The sequence below is a fragment of the Medicago truncatula genome, chromosome 4 (assembly GCF_003473485.1).
Source record: "Medicago truncatula cultivar Jemalong A17 chromosome 4, MtrunA17r5.0-ANR, whole genome shotgun sequence".
In the NCBI taxonomy this organism is placed as follows: Eukaryota; Viridiplantae; Streptophyta; class Magnoliopsida; order Fabales; family Fabaceae; genus Medicago; species Medicago truncatula.
In genome coordinates this window covers 31,323,245-31,349,138 of record NC_053045.1, presented here as the reverse complement: position 1 = coordinate 31,349,138, position 25,894 = coordinate 31,323,245, and the positions used below count along the sequence as shown (strand labels likewise).

Genomic DNA, 25,894 nt, shown 5'->3' with positions numbered 1-25,894 from the left:
TTTTGGTTTTGGACCTTCATGAAAAATTTCACCCCTTGTAATTTGAGAAAATTTAGGTTTACCTCTTGTTAATTTGAGCAAACTTCGGTTTACCCCCTGTCATATCTTCGATTTTGTACAGTCAAAATTCATGAAGGTCCAAACCAAAAATCTTCAAATTACAAGGACGAAATCCAAAAAAAAATATTTTACAAGGGGTAAAACCGGAAAGACCTATATTACAGTGGGTTAAAACACTATTGACCCTAAAAAATATTAACATTATTGGATAAGTGGATTTTTTGGGTTTAGGTCTGGTTTTACGCGAGACCCATTTATTTTTTTGGATTTTTCGTTTTTAGAAAGCATACCCACCCAATTACCCAACCCAACCCATTTTTGTGGGTTTTTGGATGGGTTTGACCGGTCTTTTTGGGTTGACCCAACCCATAAACACCCCTATATATACCTCGATGATTAGAAAGCACTAAAATACTCCCGCTAATATCCGCAAAAGAGTCTGTGTTCGTTTTTTGAATAGCGTGCGATTGGAAGATGGGAATCCCAGCCTTCTACAGGTTTCTTTCAGATAAATATCCTAAAGTGGTTGTGGACGCCGTCGAGGAAGAACCAGTGGTTATCGATGGCATTCAAATCCCTGTCAACACAAGTATGAAAAACCCTAACAACAATGAATACGACAACCTTTACCTTGACATGAACGGCGTCATTCACCCTTGCTTCCACCCCGAGAATAGGGTAAAATATTTCTCTTTCGATTATTATGATTACTATTGCTATTATTAGACACGTAAAAACGTACTTGACGATTTATTTGATTGCTTGCAGCCATCTCCTACCTCTTTCGATCAAGTGTTTGAGTCCATATTTGCTTACATTGATAGGCTGTTTGTCATAGTGAGGCCTAGGAAGCTGCTCTTTATGGCTATTGGTTTGTGTTATTTCTTTCTTTGATTTTTCAATTTTGCGGATTTGGTCTCCTATTTTAACAGTTTTCGTCCCTTTATCGTATTTTTGAACTAAATTTGGTGTGATGTTTTAAATGAAGTGTTATATGATCTGATGATGAGAAAAGATCAACACTTGGTCTTTTAAGTTATTTAATTTCAATTTTAAGGCCTCGAATAACTTATATTTTTAAGATTTGAAATCCTCCAAATTGTTACTTTTAAATAACTTAAAGACCTAATTGGTACGGAAAAACTTATTAGAGGACAAATTTGTTATCTTTAATTAACTAAAAGGACTTTAGTACGAAAAAAGCTTAAAAGACCAATTTGTTATAGCTAAATAACTTAAAGGACCTCTAGTAGAGAAGCTACTCTTAACATCTATTTTTGAGAAGCTACTCTTAACATCTATTTTCTAAGAAGCTACTCTTAAGTCTTAACAGCTTGTCATTTGAAGCTATTTTTAGATTGTGATTTTTTTTAAAAAATCTGTAAAAAATAGATGCAATACTCTTAAAAGTGATTATTTCTTTAAAAAACTGATTTCTTACTTAAAAAGCTGTGACAGGCGGGCACTTAAAACACCTATATAACCATATTTTAGACAAAATATTTGATGGAGGGTGTAAATTTTAAAATAGGTGAACCAATTGCGTAAAATTGTGAACATAGCGGGGCAAAAACTATAATCAAGTATATGGATTGTTTTTTGGTGATTGATTTTTTTTTTCCTTTCTTTTTGAATGGTTTTTAAATTTGCATAGATGGTGTTGCTCCAAGGGCTAAGATGAACCAACAACGGTCTAGGCGGTTTAGGGCGGCTAAAGACGCATCTGATGCAGTAAGTATTTTATGATGCCAATCAGTGTTTTCATACTTTGGATTTTGGTTTATTACAGACTTTAATTTTTAATGCTACCTAATGTGTAGGCTGCTGAAGAATCAAGGTTAAGGGATGAATTTGAGATGGAGGGCAGAAAGCTTCCTCCTAAACAAGAGTCACAGATTTTCGATTCAAATGTAATTACACCTGGAACTAAATTCATGGCTGTTCTGTCAGTTGCACTTCAATACTATATTCATCTTAGGTTGAACAATGATCCTGGTTGGAAAAATATCAAGGTAACAACAAGTTCATTCAACTGTATCTAAATTGTATTGTATGGCTGCATCATGTGTGTCTCCGTGGAGCACAGGTTTTTAATACTGTGATTTATGTATATTTCTGAAGGTTATTCTTTCTGATGCAAATGTTCCTGGCGAAGGGGAGCATAAGATTACGTCCTACATTCGTCTTCAAAGAAATCTTAAAGGATATGATCCCAATACACAGCATTGCCTATATGGTTTGGTATGTATCTTCCTATATTTTCTATGCATTATTTAACCATCGACTTGATCAACTTGTTCATATCATTTTGGTGTCTTATGGCAGGATGCTGATTTGATCATGTTGGGTCTGGCTACCCATGAAATCCATTTTTCAATTCTTAGAGAGGTTTGTGCGTACTGAAATTTTCTTTTGCGTCTCTGAATTTAATAGTAAAATCACTACATAATCTTCATTATAAAAGAATGATCGTTGGTTATTGCAGGTTGTGTTTACTCCTGGACAAGACAAATGCTTCCTGTGTGGTCAGATGGGTCATATGGCTGCAGAGTGTGAAGGAAAGGCAAAAAGGAAGACGGATGATGAAAAAGGAGATGCTATTGTTGCTAAATTGCCCTTCCAGGTCAGGGTTTGAGACAGATTTTGAACTTCACAATGAAATTGTGTTCGCGATTCAGGATTTAATTCTCACTTCTACGTATTTCTTTTGTAGTTTCTGAACATTTGGACTCTTAGGGAATATCTGGAGTATGAGATGAGAATACCTAATTCTCCTTTTGAGATTGATTTTGAATGCATATTGGATGATTTTATCTTCATATGCTTTTTTGTTGGGAATGATTTCCTACCACATATGCCTACCCTAGATATTCGTGAGGTACGACATTCTAGATCTCATGTTCTTTATAGTCTTCATCTTTTTCTATTTTGCATCTAATTTCCAGTTCATGTTTTGTAACTGGTGTTGTATTTTATAAGCATTAATTTGTGGATTTTGACTGAAAGTACTTGATTTCATCTGAAGTGCACATTTTTATGCTGTTTTAGGTTATGTAACTGACATAATTTTATGAAATTTCTTTAATTTTTATTTTTATAGGGTGCAATTGACTCGCTGATGACAGTATACAAGAACGAATTTACGAAATTGGGTGGTTATTTGACAAATGGTAGTAAGGTACTTACTTTATAGTAACAAGGGTTATGTGCCGTTTTTCATCTCAATTAAGCTTGTTCATAATATCTCTTTTTCCATTGCTTTTCTCAGCCAAACCTGAGCAGGGTGGAGCATTTTATTCAGGCTGTTGGATCACATGAAGATGAAATATTCCAAAAAAGAGCTCGATTGCATCAGGTCTGTTGAACTGGAAACATTATATCACTATATCAGCCTGCAGTTAGCTTTTATTGGTCAAGAACTGTTAATTTTGTTTACTATTTATTTATTTGTTATTCATTTACCACATGCCATGTCTGATCTTGAAATAATTAGAGGAAACCACCCTAAGTATTTGGTATGCCGACATATAATTGCTAAGTTGATATGATTTATGATTATGGAAGTTTAAATTATTCAGATATTTTTCATCCAATTTTTTGTAATGTAACACTAATCATGATTCACATTGGATTCGTTATTCATTATTTCCTCTTATAATGTATGTGCTGTATTTATGTGTCATGCCTTTGTCCAGGAAAATGGGTGTTAATTGTTTTATTTTTCTCACAGTTTCTATCCATGTATACTAAAGTATATAAACTGAAGGGAGTGTTTTTGTAACAGAGTGGTCAACAATTAGTTTATATAACTGTATATAGATTTTCATGTTCATAGTAGTAATAGATGTTTGACTGCTTGCTCTGAAGTGATTATTGCTTTATGTTTTTACTGTTATTTTAGCGACAAGTGGAAACAATAAAGCGTCGGAAGAGACAAGCAAGAGGAGATGATGTTGGGCCTCAAGTTCAACCAGAATCTCTAGCTGCAATTTCACAATTCCACGGTTCTCGTCTTGCTTCAGCTCTAATGCCTTCCCCATTTCAACAATCTGGGCATAATAAAGAGGTCCTTGAGAAACCGAGTAAAGTTTCTAGGTTATCTTCAGGAGTAACTGTTGTTGCGGCTATTGTTGAAGCTGAGAATAGTCTTGAAATAGATGTAAGTTTTCCTGCTTAAGCAGCGACATTTTTTAGAACTAATATATGGGCTAACTTTTTGAGCTGGTGATTCCTTGTAATTTGTCTTGGAGTTTCTTATTCTTGTACTTTTCAGGTTCAAGATAACGAGGACGAGTTGAAAGCAAAACTGAAGAGGATACTTCTTGACAAATCTGATGTATTCAACTCAAAAGGTGGTCATGAAGACAAGGTAAATTTTAATCTTTTGGTAACTTATATGGTAGTTTGTAGAATGCAATTAGTCTTTTGGTTACATTAAGAAAGTTACATGAAGTTATCTATCATTCTTAAAGCATGTGAAATTGATTATTATATTTGAGTCTGGAGGGAGTAATGTAACATAACCTTTTAATGCATTTTTGGATCATGATTATAGCTTGTGATTATGGGAAGCATGATGTGTTAAATTGTATCTATAGCTATTCTACATTTTTATTTATTTATTTTGACTTCCTTTATCTTGATTAGTTATTTCACTTCATTGTAGATAATTTTTTATTTTATTTAACAGATTAAGTTAGGAGAACCAGGCTGGAAAGAGAGGTATTATGAGGAAAAATTTTCTGCTAAAACTCCTGAAGAACTTGTTGCTATACGGAAAGATGTTGTAAGTTAAGAAATTGAAGTTTGATTGGTTTTGACTCAAAAGGATCTGGGTTTTCTTACTATGATTTATTGTTTAGGTCTTGAAATACACTGAAGGCCTATGTTGGGTGATGCATTATTATTATGAAGGTGTTTGTTCTTGGCAATGGTGAGTATTTTTCTAATTTTCTCCAGAGTGCTATATGAATCTTTAGTTTTGTTAACTTTTCTCTTTAGTTTTTCTTATTTTCTTATTCCTTGTCATATAACAGGTTTTATCCTTATCATTATGCCCCTTTTGCGTCTGATCTTAAGGGCCTTAGTGAGCTTAATATTAATTTTGAGTTGGGTGCTCCGTTCAAACCATTTGACCAGCTCATTGGGGTTTTTCCTGCTGCAAGGTATACCTGCTATCCCATTTTTTCTCATCAAAGTTGTAACTTGCTAAGCTTGAATTGCTTTAACATGGAAATTATGATATATCTGCAGCTCCCATGCTCTTCCTGAGACGTATAGGAAACTTATGACCGATCCAAGCTCGCCAATTATTGATTTTTATCCAATCGGTATGTCTATAATACAAGTATACACGCAATATTTATAAGTTTCACTGCTTTATCTTTATTTGCATTATCGCTCCCCTATTTAACTTTTTTATGCTATTTGATGTTGTTAGATTTTGAAGTGGACATGAATGGAAAACGCTTTGCTTGGCAGGTTTGCCTCATTAAATTTGCTTTTACCTTGGTTTTTTCTTAACAGGACAACACTATATTTTGTGTTTGTAATACAATCCTTTTTTTTTGCAGGGTATTGCAAAGTTGCCTTTTATTGATGAAACGCGACTTCTTGCAGCAGTTCAGAAAATAGAAAACTTTTTAACAGTATAGCTCTCTCCTTTATTAAGTTTTATTAATTTGCATTTTCAGTTAATTGTTCTCAATTCGTTCTCTACCCATTCCCACGCTTCTTATCATATACTGATGTTAATTATGTTTTGCTGGTATCCTGTCTATTAAAAAAACAGCCAGAGGAAAAGCGACGAAATGCAATAATGTTCGACATGCTTTTTGTGAACTCGTGCCATCCTCTCTCTGCGTGCATTAGTACACTCGACAACAAATGTAGAAACACGTCAAACTGTGAACGTGCCAATGTCAAGGAAAAAATCAATCCCATAGAAAGGTTGGTTCCTAATGCTTTGAATTTTTTGAACTACTTTTGGGAGAGGAAGATTGGTGCATAATGCATTATTTACGATAATGAGCTGTGTAATTTTTCGCAGGATTATGATATGCCAAGCTACATTGTGCTTTTATTGAATTTTCCTTGTAGAATTTTTTTTGATGCTTTTGTGTTTACTTACCATTTAATAATTTAAGTTTTTTGAAAAATGACTTAACACAGAATGGCTAAGGGTTTCTATTAATTAATATTAATTTAATCTCCGTCATCATACAAGCACCACAACCATTGAAAAAGCTAAATATATTAAAATATGGAAAATGTGAGATTGCAGACCAAAATGTGGGTTCTGCCAGTGGTGCACATCGAAATTTAGTTCACCATTAATTCATTTAAGTTCATGGGTGGGGTTAGCCACTTTTTGAAGTTGCTTTCCCTTTTAAGCAATCCCTGTCATTTGTGTCAGTTCTTGACTTGAATTAGTACTTTGCTGTCGAGCATTTAATAGTTAGACATCCGTCATTATTTGGTAAGCACATGCTTTGTTGCAATCTTTTGATGAGGATTGTGTTAATTGGGAAGTAAAAAACCAATAGTTTTGAAACCTTTGACGGTGGGTGTTTATTTTTCCAAACTCTGGACAAGCAGAATGGCATGTTTTTTATCGTCCAAGTATACATCATATATTCTATTTATAATGACAAAATGAAGATCTTGCTCGACTATTTTCTCATGTTATTTATGGATACATGCAGTGGTGGAATGAATGGTTACATATCCTTCTGTGATGGAGAACCTTGCCCTCCTTTCTTCAGGTCACCTGTTGCAGGCATGGAAGACATCATCGATAATCATGTGATGTAAGTTTTTCAATGCAGAGTATAATATAATAAGAACTTTAAATCAAGTGATGTAAATTTTTATTTTTTTTAGAACTTTAAATCAAGTGATGTAATTTATTATTTTTTGTATGTACTGTACTGGTGCTCAGATGTGCAATATATAGACTTCCTGATGCGCATGAACATATTAACCGACCACTACATGGAGTTAAATTTCCAAAAAAGGTATTAAACTTTCTACCTACCTCTTATTTATAGTGCTCTAACCCCCAGGTTTCTCTTTTCGGGTTTACTGTTCAATTTCGGTGGATTGCTTAGTAAGACCGTGGACCGTACTCTGTTCAACTTAGCATGCTTCTAGTCTTTTCTCTGCTTATACTGTCCATATAGTTGGAAATATAAAATTATGCACCATTTGTGCAGACTGTGGCGATAGAGGATTTAAAACCCGAACCTGTTCTGTGGCATGAAGATTCTGGTAGGAGATATGGAGAAAGTCAAAGGTAAGGCTTTGGTTTAATTATATTGGCTAAAAGTCTTAAAAGTTCAATTGGTTACTAAATTTGTTTACTGAAACACTGGTTTTTTTTTTTATTTTAGGAAAAAACCTTCGGGAACTTATTCTTGTCGACAGCTTAACGAGGAGGCAGCACACAGACTTGTTGTCAATTCCCTGCAGGTCAAGATGGATGCAAATAGATACCATCATCCCATGAATGGTCCAAGAATGCCTTATGCTGCACCAATCGATCATAGACAATCATGGCCTCGCAATAACTACGAATCACACCCTGGCTATAGTTATGAATCATGCATAGGGTATGCTGCAATGCCACCACCGTTATCAACTCATCCACAGTTTGTACCGTACAATGTTGTCCCTACTGCGCAATATGATTATAATCAACCACCACCAGTGATGCATACTCATCATCATCGATCAAACTACTTTGCAAGAAATGTACATCATAACCCTAAATCACATGCTTATGAAAGAAATAGCCATTATGTTATTCGGGAGAAGTATAAAGGTTCATGAATACACAAGGTTCATTTGCCAGTCACAATCAACGCTGGTCGCCACCGCTAAAACTTCCAACCAGATAGAGCTTCTGAGCTGAATTGGACTCCACAAAGTAACCCAGATGTATGCAGGGAATATGGTCAACATTCGACCATAAATAAACAACCATGACCATAAATAAACAACCATTAAATGAATATGTAACCATTAATTGACTTTTGTATGAACTAAAGAAATTGAATAAATTAGCCATTAAATGAATATGTAACCAATGAATATCCCTTCCTGATAAAATTCTCTATTTCATATAATTAAATTCTCTATTTCATGTGTCCCCATGAGCTTTGCTCAGTTGGTAGGGACAAATGCATTTTATATGCAGGGGTCGGGGTTCGAACCCCGGACACCCCATTCTCCACATTTAAAATGTGTGAGCTCCAGCCACTAGGCTACCTGACCAAAAAAAAAAAAAATCTCTATTTCATGTAATCGAAAGTTGGGGCGCTGTTGTTGGGGGAAGAGTTTCCTCTCATCCTTCCTGATACATGAACTCCCTTGTCATATTGTGTGTGTGTGTGTTTTTTTGTTGTTGAAGGATTCAGATTATGTTTTTGTCGTATTGTGTGCGTGTGTTTTTTTTGTTGTTGAAGGATTCAGATTTGTTTTAGAAGGAGAAAACAAATGGGATTTTGAGTTATTTTATCTTTTATTATGTCCACCGTTAGATTCATCTAATGGATAATATTAAGAAGGAGAGAGAAGGAGACAATTTTGAAGGAGAGGATCTGATTCCTTATTATTTAGGGTAACTAAATATCTATGACTCTAAGTTAAGTTTCTAAAATTTTGTTTAAATTTACTCCTTAATTTTTGTTCTTTATTCATTGAGCTAAGTTAAGTTTAATAAACATTAAGCTAAATTATGTTCCTAAACTTAACTTAGCTCAATGTTTATAGAGGATGTCTTCTACCATCAATGTGCAGCCTTTGTAATAATTCTCACACTGAAACTTCACAACACATTTTCATTGACTGTGTCTTTGCTAAATCTATTTGGCAGTGGCTGAGCAATTGCTTGAACATGCAATGTAACTTTAGTTCAATCCCTGATGCTATTGACATATGTAATAGAAGGTGGTCACCCCTCTGCAAGGTAGTGGTTTTGTCAGCTGTTATTAACTGTCTCAATACTATCTGGTTCTGCATCCTAAATTTCTCAAAAACAACAACTAGTCAAATTTTAAACTACATGGGTTTGTTCACAAAGAATTTAAGAACCCATTTTGAAAAGGATTGAATCTTCAATAAGATTCAAGGTTTGACTGGATTCTTAACCTTCTTTAAATAAAACAAGTTTTGTTAACAATTTTTACAAATCTAAATTTGAATCAATAAAAAAATTGAAATTTGAAAGATAACGGAGAACAGAAAGATGAAAGTCGAAACTTTTAGGTTTCTCACATCGTTCTCGCTAGTGAACTAATCAAATTCGTAGACATTAGAGTTTCTTCCAATTATTGACTTTAAAGTCTTTATTGAAATGTTACAATTGAAAACCAAACCCCTCGTCCAAGTTATTCAAACCCTATAATCCTCTAGCATTCAATTTGTCTTGATCAACCTCAACAATTGTTTCTTGTCACCATGAAACCCTTAAATCCACCAATTTATTGATTTTGCACAATTCCTTGATCTTGAGCAATCAAACCCTTGATTCTGAACTATCTTTGTCAATCACTAGCAACCTCGCTTGAATCTCAAGAACAAAAATCCCCAAAACCATTTGGAGGTGAATTTTTCCTTTTAAGTTCCAAATTTCCCCAAATTGAAGAATGATTCCACTTAATCCTATTTTGACATCTAATGAAAAACCAAGCTAATCTAACTAGAGGATATAACATGCACTTATAGAAATATTAGTATGAAATTTAAATAATGTATGCGTTTAAATTTCATACCAAATTGACATTATATGTGAAACTATGTATAATAATTCATCTATAGAAATATTAGTATGAAATTTAATAAAAATGGAAGAGCAAGATGAAAAAACTAAGATGAAGTGAAAAAACTAAAACGAAGTGAAATATAAAAATGATTTTTTAGATTGTTTTATGCCCGTTTATTATAGATTAAAATAAATGTTTTTAATATATATAATTTGAAAAAATTTCTTTAGATGTTTTTAAGAAAAGCATAAAAAATATTCAAGATGACACTATACATGTTATTGTAGTTTTTCCATGAATAATGTGGTTGAAAATGCATAAATACCATAAACTATGTTTTTCTTTCTCTTCTATTACAAATGATTTTTGAGATATGGTTATACACTAATCTAACTAAAACTTCAAAAAAGATTTTTTTTTTTTTTTTAATCTTAAACAAACGAGACTCTAGTTTTTTCGCCAACAAATAGTTTTAGCTTTTTTGGTCAAATCAAATATTAGATTTCAGTTAAACGTCGTCTCAAGTGAAAAAAATTATTGCTCTTCGTCTCCCTTCATTGCTTATAAATCCTCCATAATTCTATTTTTTTTCTTCCTACTTACAGTGCCTGGGAGTTATCTCTTGGACCAATTGGTTCATACTTCATAACTCTAGAATACCTTGTTTAGGACTAAAAACAAAATTTTACGTGGCCTATGAGCAATGAAGGGAGTAGAATAGCAATTAAAAAAAAATAAAGTTTAAGAAAATGACCCATGAAAATAAGTCAATTTCTATTTACCAAGAAATCCAAACAATAGTTAACTACGGTTTGGAATAATTTTTAAATCAAGTGAACCGATTCAAAAAGTGACTCAACTGATCTCAAAAGTATTGATGTCTGAGAGTAATTACTAGGGGTCTAAAGAGAAATCCTTTAAAAATAAACTAACCCCAAACATAGCCCATTTCATTTCCCAAAGTAGGCCCAGACCCATATAACTCTGCTTTTCTCTCAGTTTAGGGTTTTGTGTAGAAACCATAACAAAGCTTCCACATTCTACCAAGTTTTCTCGCGGCGATTCAAGACCTTCGAAATGGGTAAGAACAAACCAATCCTTTATTCTCTCAATTTGATTCTAGCATCATTTTTTGTATTCAATTTAACTGAATCTGAATCCTTTCTTCTTTTTTGAATGCAATAGCTGGAGTCAAGGTATATGAGCTGAGACAAAAAACAAAACAAGATCTTCTGAATCAATTGAAGGATCTGAAAGCCGAACTTGCTCTCCTTCGCGTCGCGAAGGTCACCGGAGGTGCCCCAAATAAGCTCTCCAAGATGTATGCATTTTCCGCTATTCTATTGCACTTAATTGTATACATATTTTGTTTTTTTAATTATATAATGTATGTTTTAATTCAAACTAGGGTCTAGTATTGTAAGTGGATCACTGAGATTTAGCGACTAAAATAAACGTGTATTTATCTAAATTTTAGTTTTAATTTTCATTTTGTATTTTTTTTATAAGGACGAATTTGTGCAAAAAAAGATCCAAACAAAATAAATTACAGATTCTTTTCGATTTTTGTTTGCTGCATATGGTATGGTAGATGATATAAATTTTCGTTGTTTTTTTTTTTTTTTTTTTTTTTATGAATTTGATTGTTTTTATTGTTTTGATGCAGCAAAGTTGTTCGGCTCAACATCGCACAGGTCTTGACTGTGATTTCACAGAAGCAAAAGACAGCATTAAGGGAAGCTTATAAGTCCAAGAAGTACTTGCCGTTGGATCTCCGTCCCAAGAAGACAAGAGCTATTAGAAGACGCCTCACTAAGCATCAGGTACATTTTTTATCATTTTGTAATAAGTGTTTCTATCTATGAAGGAAAATAAAATATTTTTTGAAATAATTTGATGAAATTCGAACTTATATTTGGTAAGCTGATAGGGGAGTTAATTGATGTGTCAATATGTAGTGAATAGTTTGTAAAGTTTGTGGTTTTCTCTCTAACTGAAAATTGTAATTAAATAATGATTTTCATGATGGATGGAAGCTTCTCTGATCAATTACTCTGGAGTGTCTTTTAAATATTGAACTTCTGGCATTGTAATGTAAACATTATAGTTTTAGGGTGTGTTTGTTTCAAGTTATCTTTGTAGATTCTTGGGAATATTAGTGTTGTCAAATAGAGCGGTTAGCGGCGCTATTGCATAGCTGAATTTGAATAAACCGGTGTATTGTTCTGCTATCCGTTGTAGTACAAAGTGTTGTCAGCCGCTATTGCAGTGCTATAGCGTGGTAGTATAGTGGACTTTGAAAAAACCACTATTTTCCGTGTTCTGCGATGGACAATATTGTGGAATATAGGAATTGTGGTATTTTGACAGTATTCCGCAAAGCTCTTTCCTCCAAAGTCCTCTATTACTTCTACTTGCTCCTTCCTCTTTTCCACAGCCCTCCCCTCCTTGAGACAAACACTTCCCTAAGCTTGGAACGTGGCAGATTTGAATGTAATGTTGTGCCACATTCCTTCAGCAAGTCAAAGATTAAGCTTGAACTTGCATGGTTTAGGCCACAACATGTGGTACCATTAAATGAGGACTAACCATTTACTTATTTTTTCATAATTGTTTATGTGGACAATACTTATGGATCTTAATTGTATGCACTTTGTTACAATTATAATTGTGGCGACTGGGGGAAATTGGTTTTGTTGTAGAGTTTTGCTGCAATGGCATTATTTTATCAATGTGCCTTATTGGAGCATAGATGATATATTTTCCTCTTATCGGGAGTTTTAACTTTAAAATGACTTGCTGAAGTATCAGATGTCTTGTGCAAACCTTTTGTTTACTATAGAACTTGAGTATTAAGCTCCCGAGCACGTACATACATGTTTTGACTTTTAGGGCCAATCTTTGTTGGTGAAGTTGTTTTGAGACTCTTCTTTTCATGAATAGCTTCTTATGATGTTTTCGATGAATTATCTTCGTGCCTTGTCTTTTGAATAGCTTCTTATGATGTTTTCGATGAATTATCTTCGTGCCTTGTCTTTTCATGAATGGTTGATATTTCTGTTATATAAGCTCTCTTCATAAAATGGCTGAATGAATTTACTTGGTATTTCTTACAGAGCTCCTTGAAGACAGAGCGTGAGAAGAAGAAGGAAATCTACTTCCCAGTGAGAAAGTATGCCATTAAGGCGTAATGTTGGACCCTTTCTTTTGCATGAATTTCGATTTGTTGTTGGATATTGTTCTAGATATTTGGTGTTGTGTTCTACTTTTGTTTCCTTTTGAGTTTAACTTATCTTCATGAAATGGAATTATAAGTACACTTGTTCTGTGTTTTTTTCTTCTCATTCCAGTTTCAGATTATCTAATGCTTAATCTGTTTGTTTGCTTTATAATTCATCACAACTATACAAATAGTCGCATCATAATGTATGCAAGTATGATCGTTGTAGCATGAATGAATGACTTATGGTTTGGGAACTAGAAGGACTTATCTATAACCCTTATGTTTTCAACGTGACTTCTTCAGCCTCTGCCCATTATTACATTTTACATGCATTTCATTCATTTAAATTTTAACTAGTTCATTTACAAGACCGTTAATTTTTTTATTTTTTTTGGAAAGAGACCGTTAACTGAATTGTTGAACTGAATTCTAAAAGACATAAGCTCAACATTTTCATTAATTTGATTAGTCGTAGTAATTAACAAGTATGACGAAATTGTGTAAATTTTTGAATTTTAATTACTTTTTTTTTAGAGAATTTTAAATACATATTAAAAAAAGGCTTAAATATGCAATCCATCCCTGTAATTTGGATGAGTTTTGATTTTTGTCCTTGAAATTTTAAAAACATCTTTTCCACCCTAATTGTAAGCCTAAAATTACAGGGATGAATTGCATTTTTAAGCCTATTAATTTTGTAAAACAAAATGCGCCCAAATTACAGTGACGAATTGCATCCCCTCCCCTAAATCACAAAACGCGCCCAAATTAATTTTAATTTAAGAGGGGAGGGGAGTGTAATTCAAGCATCTATGAGGGGAGGGGAGTGTAATTTTTTTTTTTTTTATCAACGAAGTAATATATAATTTTTTTGTTGTGCTCGGAGTTCGATCCCCAATACATATATTATACATTGTTCCTAACAACTGAGTTAAGCTCACGAGGACGAAGTAATATATACATTTGTACAGTGGATTATTATGCTTATATTTGATGGTCGAAAATGTCTCAAATAAAATTACTCGGTCTAAAGAATATGAAAGAAAAAAAAGGATTGAGTAGTGGGAGGATAGGCATAGCTTTAGGAACTGATCCACAAATCGAGTGTTAACTCGCCCAAGTTTACGTTTTTAGGTGGCAAAAATGTGTTAATTCGGAGGTAATTTCGGTTTTTGGTGAAATCGAAAAGTTTGACGAGTTTGACCGAGTTAACATGTGTTAAACTCGATAAACTCGTGTAAACTCAGAGTAAACTCGTCCAAATTTACCTTTGAATTTTTTTTATTTTTTATTTTGGTTATTTTTTTGTTTCATTTTCTTTCAAAATCCAATTCTTTTTTCAATCCCAAGGTGCTGAAATGTTGCCTTTATGGTTAACATAACTTGTTTTTTCCATGCTTGTTATGTCCAGAAGGTACGCCTATGCGTGACAATGACATACATTGAATTTTAGGGAATGCATTCATAAGCTTGTTATTATTGATTGTTTTGAAATCATTCAAATATCTTACTTTCTCAAGTATTTAAATGAGAAAATGGAACAATTGAAGTTAAAAATACAACTGAAGATGATACAGTGTTTAAATGTACTGATAAATTTTGTTTTATATTGTTAGAGTTTATTATTTAAATGTGGTTAATAGTTAATTGGTTATGTTTTGTTTAAATATTAGCTTACATATGCTACATATATATATATATATATATATATATATATATATATATATAAAATAAATTTTATATAATTTTAATTTTAGGTAAACTTGTACGAGTTTCCGATTCGAGTTTACTTATGTAAAACGAGTTGAGATAAACTCTTGAGTTGTAAAACTTTGGCTTTAGACATACACAACCAAACCTTTAACATTGTCAAACCTTGATTCCCAATGCACGGCCTTCATCTTAAGTTTTGATTGCCCGATTTCCACTTGTGTAAGTTGTGTTGATTAATTTTCCCTACATCTTAAGTTTTAATTGCTCAGTTTCCATTTGTATAAGTTATCACACAGTGATGAGAATACATAGTTTCTTATATACTACTGCTTACACACTAGGTTATGATGCACTTTAATTCATGTATATATAGCCTTGTAATCATTCAATCATCAACATAATTTCACTTTTACTTCTTTCATCTAGCTTCCTGATATGGTATCACGCGCCTTCTCTCCTTAAGAGAAAGGTTGTTACGATCCATAACGGTTTCCATAACCGTTTTTCTTCCGTTGCACCTTCTTCTCCGATCGTTCTCCGATCGGTTTCTCTGGTTTTTCCGGTGTTGATTGTTGTCTATCCACCGTGATTCTTCTTCTTCTTGCTGATTCTTCTTGTTGATTGATTGAATTTTCCTTTTCAATCATTTTATCTCGCTGGTTTCTCCTTTTTTTTTGCTTCTGATTGTTGTTGATTGATTTTCCATGGCTCCTCGTAACTCTAATCCTGATACTGAATCAGTATTCTTTGTTCATCCTAGTGAAAGTCCCAATTCTCTCTCCATTACTCCCAAACTCACTGGTTCCAATTACATAGCTTGGAGTCGTACGGTTGAACGTTCGTTGGGAACGAAGAACAAGTTAGGTTTCATCAATGGCTCTATACCTATGCCTGATGAAGATGATTTGAACCGTGCAGCTTGGGAACGATGCAATCATCTTGTGCAATCTTGGCTCATCAATTCCGTTTCTGACTCCATAGCACCAACTGTTGTGTTTTGTGATACTGCTCTTGAGGTTTGGCTTGATCTGAAAGAACGTTTTTCTAAAATTGATCGTATTCGTATTGCAAATTTAAGATCTTCCATCAATAATCTGAAACAAGGTGCTAAAACTGTTTTGGATTATTTTACTGAAATGAAGTCTCTTTGGGAGGAATTATCTTCACACAGACCTATTCCTAATTGTGTATGTGTCCATCAATGTCGTTGCCTTGCTTCTAGAATTGCTAAGACACATAGGAATGAAGACCAAATCATGCAATTTCTAACTAGTTTAAATGATCAATTTTCTGTGGTTCGTACTCAAGTACTTCTTCTTGATCCTCTTCCTTCCTTGAACAAAGTTTATTCTTTGGTGGTTCAAGAAGAGAGTAATCATGCTTCACTTCCTTCTTTAAGTGTTGCTGATGATACATCTATTCAGATAAATGCTACTGATACTAGAAGATTTCAAAGGCGTGGCAAGAGTTATTCACAACCTAAACCTACTAGACTTTGCACTTTCTGCAATAGAACCAATCACACTGTGGATTTTTGTTACTTGAAACATGGATTTCCCAATGTGAATAAAACTCAACCTCGTGTTAATGTTGCTTCTCAAGAAGATTCAGATGCTGGTAACTCTTCTTCTGGTTCAAGTACTTCTGCAAATTCCAACATCAGCTTTTCTCAAGACCAGTTGACTCAACTTGTGTCCATGCTTCAACAAGCAAACTTGGTTGTTCCTGCATCTTCCACCCCTCAAACAACTTCCAATCATATTGCTGCTAGTCCTCTTATTTCCTCCAGCATTTCAGCTTCTGAGTCTTCAGCAGGTATACCTGTTTCTTTTCCCTCTTCCTCCACAAATAAGCCTCCTTTCTGGCTCATTGATTCAGGTGCTAATGAGCACATTTGTTGTGATATAACCTTTTTTAGCTCATTTTATAGAATTAAACCAGTTAATGTCTCTTTACCTAATGGTACTATTGTTTTAGTGCATTATGCTGGTACTGTTTCTTTCAATTCAAAATTTTATCTTAATCATGTTCTTTATTCTCCAAATTTTCTGCTTAACCTCATCTCTGTGGCTAAGTTGTGTGAGTCTTTGACCTGTTTCTTTCATTTTTCTCTTGACAAATGTCTCATACAGGACCAACAATCTTTGAAGATGATTGGTTTGGCTAAGCAGATGGATGGCTTATACAAATTTTATCCTTCTAGCAGTTCTTGCAATTTAGAATTGTTTAGTTCCCCTACAAAATATTGTAATGTTGTTTTGCCTTCTTCTTGTAATAAAATTCCTACTTTTGTACCTTCAGATACCTTGTGGCACTTTAGGTTAGGTCACTTGTCTAAACAAAGACTTCAAACTCTGTCTCTATTGTATCCTTCTATTAAAATTGATAATAAAGCTATTTGTGATTTGTGTCATTTTGCTAAACACAAACATTTACCTTTTACTTCCAGTACTTCTTATATTTTGAGCTTATTCATCTAGATATTTGGGGTCCTATATCTACTGCTTCTGTTCATGGCCACATATATTTTTTAACTATTTTAGATGATCATAGTAGATTCCTTTGGATTATTCTCCTTAAAACCAAAGCTGAAGTTTCCACACATGTTAAAAACTTTATCACTATGATTAAGAACCATTTTCACACCACTCCCAAGTTTATAAGAACTGATAATGGCCCTGAATTCATGTTATCCACCTTGTATTCTTCACATGGTATTATTCATCAAAAGTCTTGTGTTGAGACTCCCCAACAAAATGGGAGAGTTGAAAGAAAGCACCAACACATTCTCAATGTTGGGAGAGCTTTACTTTATCAGTCTAAACTTCCTCCTGCTTATTGGTGTTATGCTATACAACATGCTGTTTTTCTCATCAATAGAGTTCCCACACCCACTCTCAACAATCAATCTCCTTATTTTGTTCTTCATCATAAACTTCCTGATAGTTCTTTGTTCAAAGTTTTTGGTTGTTTATGCTATGCCTCTACTTTACAATCTCATACAACAAAATTGAAACATAGAGCCAGAAAATCCATTTTTATAGGTTACCAGTCAGGTTACAAAGGATTCACTCTTTATGACCTTCATTCTAGAGAAATTTTTATCTCTAGACATGTCACATTTCATGAAAATTTTCTTCCCTATCCACATACTTCTTCTTCCACTTCTCCTGATTGGCAGTATTTTTCATATTTTCATCCTACACCTGTTGCTCCAAACTTACCTTCTCCACCTATTATTGATGATATTATTGCTCCAGATCATCCTTCCCCTGACCCTACTCCTCCTACATCACCTATACTTCCTATTGTTCCTAGACATTCCACTAGAAATGTTACTGCTCCTTCATACTTACAAGATTACATATGCAATAACATACATGCTTTCACATACCCTATAACTCATTCTCTTTCTCATCATCATTTATCTAACAGTCGTTCCTTTTTTGTCATGTCTCTTCACACCCAACCTGAGCCAAAATCTTATGCTGAGGCAAGCAAGCTTGATTGCTGGAAGCATGCTATGCAAGTTGAACTTCAGGCTCTTGAGAAAACTGGTACTTGGAAACTTGTGGATTTACCACCAAATGTGAAGCCTATTGGTTGCAGATGGATTTATAAGGTCAAATTTCATGCTGATGGAACGGTTGAGAGATACAAAGCACGATTGGTGGCTAAAGGTTACAATCAAATTGAGGGTTTGGATTATCTTGATACATACTCCCCAGTTGCCAAACTCACAACAGTCAGACTTGTAATTGCTTTGTCTTCCATCAACAACTGGCATCTCCATCAACTTGATGTCAATAATGCCTTTTTGCATGGAGATTTACAAGAAGATGTGTATATGATGGTTCCTCCTGGTATCAAATCTTCTAAACTCAATCAAGTCTGCAAGTTAACTAAATCTCTTTATGGTTTAAAACAAGCCAGTAGAAAGTGGTATGAGAAGTTGACATCTGTTCTCTTTGATCAACATTACACTCAAGCTACATCTGATTATTCCTTATTTGTCAAGAAAACCTCCACTTCCTTCACTGTGCTTTTGGTGTATGTGGATGACATCATCCTTGCTGGCAACTCAATCAGTGAATTCAGTCACATTAAGTCTATTTTGGATTCACTCTTCAAAATAAAAGATTTAGGCCAACTGAAATATTTTTTAGGCATTGAAGTAGCACATTCCAAACTTGGAATTTCCCTTTGCCAAAGAAAATATTGTCTGGATTTACTTGCTGATATAGGATCTCTAGGTTCTAAACCTATATCCACTCCTTCTGATTCATCTATTAAGCTTCATCTGGATTCCAGTTCACCTTTTGAAGATGTTCCAGCATGTAGAAGGTTGGTTGGCAGGTTACTATATCTTAACAACACTAGACCTGATATTACCTTCATCACCCAACAACTGAGCCAATTTCTTTCACAACCAACACAAGCTCATCATTCAGCAGCTCTTAGAGTTCTCAAATATCTTAAGAGTTGTCCTGGCAAAGGCTTGTTCTTTCCCAGAAGTTCTTCTCTCAACTTGCAAGGTTTCTCAGATGCAGACTGGGCTGGATGTATTGATACTAGACGATCTATTTCTGGCCAATGTTTCTTCTTAGGCAATTCATTGATCTCTTGGAGAACTAAGAAGCAAATCACTGTCTCCAAATCTTCTTCTGAAGCTGAGTATAGAGCTTTAGCTTCTGCTACATGTGAGCTTCAATGGATCTTGTATCTTCTGAAAGATTTACACACTACTTGCCCTAAGCTACCAGTACTATATTGTGACAATCAAAGCGCCATCCACATAGCTAACAATCCTGTTTTTCATGAACGAACAAAACATTTGGAAATTGACTGTCACTTAATTAGGGACAAATTGCAGTCAGGGGTTCTCAAATTACTTACAGTTTCTTCACAAGATCAAGTGGCTGATTTCTTCACAAAAGCATTGCTTCCTAAGCCTTTCAATATCCTCTTATCCAAGTTAGGGTTGATAAACATTTACCAACCTCCAACTTGTGGGGGGATATCACAGAGTGATGAGAATACATAGTTTCTTATATACTACTGCTTACACACTAGGTTATGATGCACTTTAATTTATGTATATATAGCCTTGTAATCATTCAATCATCAACATAATTTCACTTTTACTTCTTTCATCTAGCTTCCTGATATAAGTTGTGTTGATTTAGTTTGCCAAAAAAAGGGTGTGTTTTCCCTTGTGTAAGTTTTGTTGATTAATTTCCGCTTTATCTTAAGTTTTATTTAATTGCTCAATTTCCAGTAGTGTAAGTTTTGTTGATTAATTTACCCAAAAAAAAGGTGCGTGTGAGCCTTGTTTAAGTTGTGTTAATTAATTTGCCCTTTATCCTAAGTTTTAATTGCCAATTTCCACTTGTGTAAGTTGTGTTGATTAATTAATTTGCCACAAAAAAAAAAAAAAAAAAGGTGGGTTTTCCCTTGTGATAAGTTGTGTTGATAGATTCCTCAAAAAAAAAATTGTGTTGATTAATGTTCCCTTTATTGAGTTTTAATTGATCAATTTCGACTTGTGTGAGTTGTGTTGAATAATTTACCCTTCAAATGGAGACTTTTGAAAATTAAAATAGTAGACCAGACATATATGTACGATTACGAATAGTCCAACATGTATTTAACTAGACAGATTAATTAACAAATTTTTTTTTTAAAAGAAAGACTATTTAACAATTTTATCAGCACAATGATTACTTTCACGGTAAACATGTGAAAACATAAACGAAAATCTATTCGAAATATTCAAGCAATTCAAGTAACATGACAAGTTGGTGAAATATATAAATCAGCGGTATTACGTTGACAATAAATTGCTTTCGGAAAACGATTTTTTTTTTATTGCATTGTGGAAAACGATTAATTAGTATATGAAGACTCTCATTAGTAAAAATAGTGGATGACTGACAAGCTAGCTTATAGCTTATAGTTGATGGCTGATAGCTTATAACTAATGACTTATAACTGATGATTAATAGCTGATAAGCTACTTGAAGTGTTTGGTAAAATTAGCGGTTCAATTAGTCATTTAGTTGATAGATGTAAAATTACATAAAATGACATTTTTAATTCATAATAAAGTTTATATCAATTAATGTTTAAAATATTTAAAAATTAAAAATTGTTAATTTAATATTATTATTAAATTAATTTTTAATTCCTAAATGTTAATTTATATTTATTTTCATTTGCCTAAAAAATTTAGATATAAAGTGTAAAAAATTTTAAACGTAACAATAAATATAGTTTGTACAAATATATATATATATATAGTGAAGGTAAACGTAACGTTCTCAGTTTTTTTTGTTGGAGAAAATTATTGTCCTTGTTCTTATTCTCTACAATTATGATATATCACACAAAAATAACGTGTCATTTTGCAAAAAAAAAAAAAAAAAGGTGACATTAAATATTGAAATAGCCCCACAAAAAAACATAACAATTGTAACGAAAAAAAACATAAACGTAACAGTAAAAAAAATATCTTTTTCTATTGAAAAAAAAAAGATCTTTCATTCATAAAAAAATAACATTCATATTTAAAACATATGTTTTTTTTTGACAAGCCAAAATGAAATATATAGGCAAAATTACACAATTAGTCCCTTAACTTTATTTTAGGTAACACTTTCGTCCTTTATCTTTTTTTTGTCACGATTTAGTCCTTTATGTTATAAAATGACAATATCTTATCATTTTTTATGAGATTTTTTTCAAAGAAATTTGATTTTATATGCTTGTATAATGAAGATTTACGTTTGCCTATGAGTTTGATGATTTTTTTTGGAGTTTTTGATTATTTTTTTCATAAAAAAGGATAACTATGTTGTTATTTTATAACATAAAGGACTAAATCGTGACAAAAAAAAGATAAAGGACGAAAGTGTTACCTAAAATAAAGTTAAGGGACTAATTGTGTAATTTTGCCAAATATATATTACCACAAACGTAATTGTTACAGCACAAGGTGTGCTAAACAATCACGGAAGAAAACAAATCCTGTCAAGAATACACAAGTTATCAATCGATGCCCATACAAACCAAAGGGCTCGACCACCAATTATGAGTACCATAGCTAAAAACAACATTACTAGCTTTTAACCACCACAAAGAAGATGATTTTACTTTGTCTACATTTGTGATAAAGAGCTCTGCCTGTTTCTAAAAACTCTATCATTCCGCTCATTCCATAAAACCCAAATACACTGAAGCCAAATCAAATGGAAGAACGATCGACGTGATTTCAAACTACCAGCATGCTGAATAAATTGCAAAAAGTGATCCGCCATAGACTGAGAATCAACGCCTTCAAACCCCAGCCACTCCCTCACCAAAGACCATAAGGCACCAAAAAATGGAAGAACATATGTATTTTAATTTATAATATAATAAATGATAAGGGTAAAAAAAATGGAATTTAGTTAGAATAATAAGGGTAAAATTGGAATTAAAAGTGAGAATCTATAAGCTATAAGCTTCAAAAGCTACTTGGAATAGCTTCTGAAAAATAGCTTATAAGCTCGTGAAATAAGCTATAAGCTCATGGGGAAAAAGTGTTACCAAACAGAATTTTTTTTGTCAACGAACTTATAAGCTAGTATAAGCTAAGAGTTATAAGCTCTTTTTTAGACCCGAAAATGTTTGAGAGGAAAACAATATTATTTGGCTAGCTAAGTTTTCATCCGTTTGTCCTTAAAAAAAAACAAAAAGTTTTCTTCCGATTTGTTACAAGTTATATAATACTTGAGATGAACTCATTTTAAGGTATTTTTATACAAATTTTAAGGTTATTTTTTGTTGGAACGTACAAGTATGTTGGTGTATGAATTGAAAAATCCTAGTAGTCCCACTTAAGAGATTACACACAATACTAGCGTATTTTTTTTTTGGTTACAACACTAGCGTATATATAGTACAGGTATGATACTTGGGGCGTGCGAGTTTTGTCTTATATTGATTTTTTATGTAACTTTGAATTATTTTTAATTTTGGATATTTTGTTTTCGGTCAACTTCACACTTTTGCATATGTCAACGTGTGTTGGGCACACACTCACGTGCGTCCTCCATGTTCAATCTTACTCTCGCGTCTGTTTTTAATGAGGCTTGATTAGGTTTTCCGTTTTCCAATGAGTAAATAGTCAATTTCCCTCCTGAAATTGTAAGTTTCGTCAATTATCTCTCTGAAATTATCAAAACTTCAATTACCCCCATGAAATTGCATAACGTTAATCAATTTACCCCCTCCGTCAAGTTTTTCAGTTAGTCAACATAACGTTTTGCAAATACCCCATGAAGTTTTGCACTTATGTGCAAAATGCCCCCGAACTTTAAAATTTATATATTTTTTTCTTATCCTTGACTCAAATGATATTAAAGACAAACAATTAACAATTAGTTTTAAGTCTCCTCTTAAGTTCTTGGAATAGAATTATTGAATTTTATTAACGTCATGACGTCATGTGTATCATCATTGTGATTTCACCTTTGACTTATTGACCTTCCTTTACAAGTTGATTATGGTGTCATTCTCCTCTGTCCATTTGTTTATTTCCATTTGTGTTTGTTTACAATTTCCATTCATGAAGCTCATGAACATTGTTTGGATTGGATAGGGTTTTTGTGTTCCTTTTATGCATATAGATATAGATTATGTTTTTGGAGCATTTGAAATCAATAGTAAACAGCTACCCATCATACCATACAACAAAAATGGTTAATGAGTAGTTAAAAAATTAACAAGAGTTGCTATCAAAAAAGAAAGAAAACAACAAATAAATAGATTAAACAAATAAATTTCGATTATGGTGCAGAATAATGTGATGAGAATTGACCCAACATAAAGCTAAATGTTAATTGTTTGCCTTTAATATCTTTTGAGTCAAATACAAGAAAAAAAAAATAAAAAATTTCAAGTTCAAGGGGCATTTTGCACATAAGTGCAAAACTTCAGGGGGGTATTTGCAAAACGTCATGTTGACTAACAGAAAATTTTGACGGAGGGGGCAAATTGATTAACGTCGTGCAATTTCAGGGGGGTAATTGAAGTTTTCTTAATTTCAGGGGGGTAATTGATGAAACTTACAATTTCAGGGGAGTAATTGCTTATTTACTCGTTTTCCAATGGTTATGGGATCTGATCCATCCATTTTTCTTACCATTTTGGTTTTCGCACTACCCAAAGAGTGCTCAAGTCCCACTTATAAGTATATCAAAACTCAAACCATTTCCGAGTTTTCTCTCTTCTCCTTCTTCAGCTTGATAGAATTCCAAGCCCCCTTTCTTTTCTGTCCCTTCCAAAAATTATTCCTTCGATAAATTTGTCCCTTCGGGTTATAGAGTGGTCTTATTACCATATTCAAGTGATCTTATTGCCATATTTAAGATGTATTTTTAAAATGGATCTTACAAGTAGTAGGACTTCAATACTGTTGTAGCTGAACTGTTTTATCTTAAGGATCTCGTGATGGATGGAATGCTTGCACAAAATTAGGCAATGTCACGAAATATCTTAGAGAGAGCAACCTGCGTCTTTGATGGCTGAGTTTTTGTTTATAAATGATTTTAAACTCCGGTTATATAATTTTTTTAGAGTTTTTTTTTTTTTTTTTATTAATAAAGGGTTATGTGAAGTTCAACACAAAGACTTTCCCAGAGGCCAAAGACATACATTATTTTGCGTTTGTTTACAATAATTATAAAAAAGAAAAAAAACTTTTAAATGTGATTTTGCATTTCACCAATTTCTTTTGAAAATAATTTTTTCACAAAAAACATTTTTTCTTTTATAACATATATATACCTTATGTTTTTAACAAAATTTACTCAAACATAACATTAAAGTTAATTTTTTACTTATAAAGTGATTTTACTGTCAAATAATCTCAAACAAGGGTAATCTATAGGGTCTGCTTGTTATAAGTTTTATTTAAAAGAAAGTAACTTTTTTAAATAACTTGCATAGATATTTTCATTTTTTTGTTACAACTTCAAAAAAAAAATGAAGGAATTTTCTTTTAAAAAATTAGAAACGGTTTTGAGTAGTTTCTCATAATTATTTTTTTTTATAAATTTATAATAAAAGTAATTTTTTTTATGTGGTGTTCAGAGTTTGAACCTCGGACCTTACATATATTATGCATTGTCCCTACCAACTGAGCTACGCTCACAAGAACTATAATAAAAGTGATTATCAATAAGGTAAACAAACACAAAGTATGTCTATTATGTTTTTAAAAGAAATGTCTAATAAATATCTCTAAATTATAAAATATTGAATAATTTTTTTTTTTTTTTTATGATCGGTGACAACCCGGTTGGTGTGGATTGCATGTGTACGGCCATACAAAATTTGACTTTATTATATCTCATCAATTTATAAAGATTATCGGTCATTACTCGTTAGTGACTTTCCTCTAAAAAATAAGTCATTGGTGCCTTTCAGTATGCACGGTTTATATTTGCTTACCGTTTATAAAAGAAAAATTAATCAAAAATAGATAGAGACTACATTACATTTTAAAGTAATAATGTATAACTTGATCAATTAATTTAATGGTTAAACTCACATACCCTAAATGTAAAAAAATGAAGAATCAAGATTTTGAACTATATTAACGTCCTTGTTACCACCAATTGAGTTTTACTTATAGAATTTATAATAAAATGATTATTAATATGATAAACTAACCGTATGTCTACCTGTTTTTTTGTTTTTGTTTTTTTATGTCTATTAAATATCTCTAAATTATTTTATTTTATTTTTTGGTACAAATCTCTAAATTATAAATTATCAAATTAAATTTTTTATAATCAGTGATAGGTCGGGTTGTTATGGATCGCATATGTACGGCCATATGAAATTTGACTTTATTGATTTCATCATGTACGGCCATATGAATTTGACTTTATTGTATTTTACTATTTTAAAAACTCGAAAGTTAACGGACTTTACAACTTTGATTTAACGGACATATTAACTTTGGCTTAACGGAGGTTGATAGAAATGACCTATCTGAAACAAACTCGAAAGTTAAAAGACCTATCTGAAACCTTAGAAACTTAAAGGGTCTATCCGAAACAAACTCAAAACTTAAAGGACTTATCTG

The 25,894-nt window shown here is 32.8% G+C and overlaps 2 protein-coding genes across 2 annotated transcripts; both read left to right on the top strand.

The window, feature by feature from the left end:
• Positions 1 to 461: 461 nt before the first annotated feature.
• On the top strand, positions 462 to 8,165 carry LOC112421174 (5'-3' exoribonuclease 3). The gene is made up of 23 exons (XM_024781752.2): positions 462 to 738; positions 829 to 931; positions 1,715 to 1,791; positions 1,881 to 2,072; positions 2,182 to 2,301; positions 2,386 to 2,448; positions 2,546 to 2,683; positions 2,774 to 2,938; positions 3,161 to 3,238; positions 3,329 to 3,415; positions 3,962 to 4,219; positions 4,334 to 4,429; positions 4,751 to 4,846; positions 4,923 to 4,993; positions 5,097 to 5,225; positions 5,314 to 5,390; positions 5,501 to 5,541; positions 5,634 to 5,708; positions 5,852 to 6,009; positions 6,765 to 6,869; positions 7,001 to 7,076; positions 7,275 to 7,354; positions 7,452 to 8,165. The coding sequence occupies exons 1-23, from the start codon at positions 535 to 537 to the stop codon at positions 7,888 to 7,890; spliced, it is 2,928 nt and encodes a 975-aa protein (XP_024637520.1). The 5' UTR covers positions 462 to 534; the 3' UTR covers positions 7,891 to 8,165.
• A 2,603-nt stretch (positions 8,166 to 10,768) lies between these two features.
• On the top strand, positions 10,769 to 13,196 carry LOC11412433 (60S ribosomal protein L35). Its single transcript, XM_003606555.4, has 4 exons — positions 10,769 to 10,905; positions 11,010 to 11,145; positions 11,491 to 11,647; positions 12,941 to 13,196. Exons 1-4 carry the CDS (start codon positions 10,902 to 10,904, stop codon positions 13,013 to 13,015), a joined length of 372 nt encoding a protein of 123 aa, XP_003606603.1. The 5' UTR covers positions 10,769 to 10,901; the 3' UTR covers positions 13,016 to 13,196.
• The last annotated feature ends 12,698 nt before the right edge of the window (positions 13,197 to 25,894 follow it).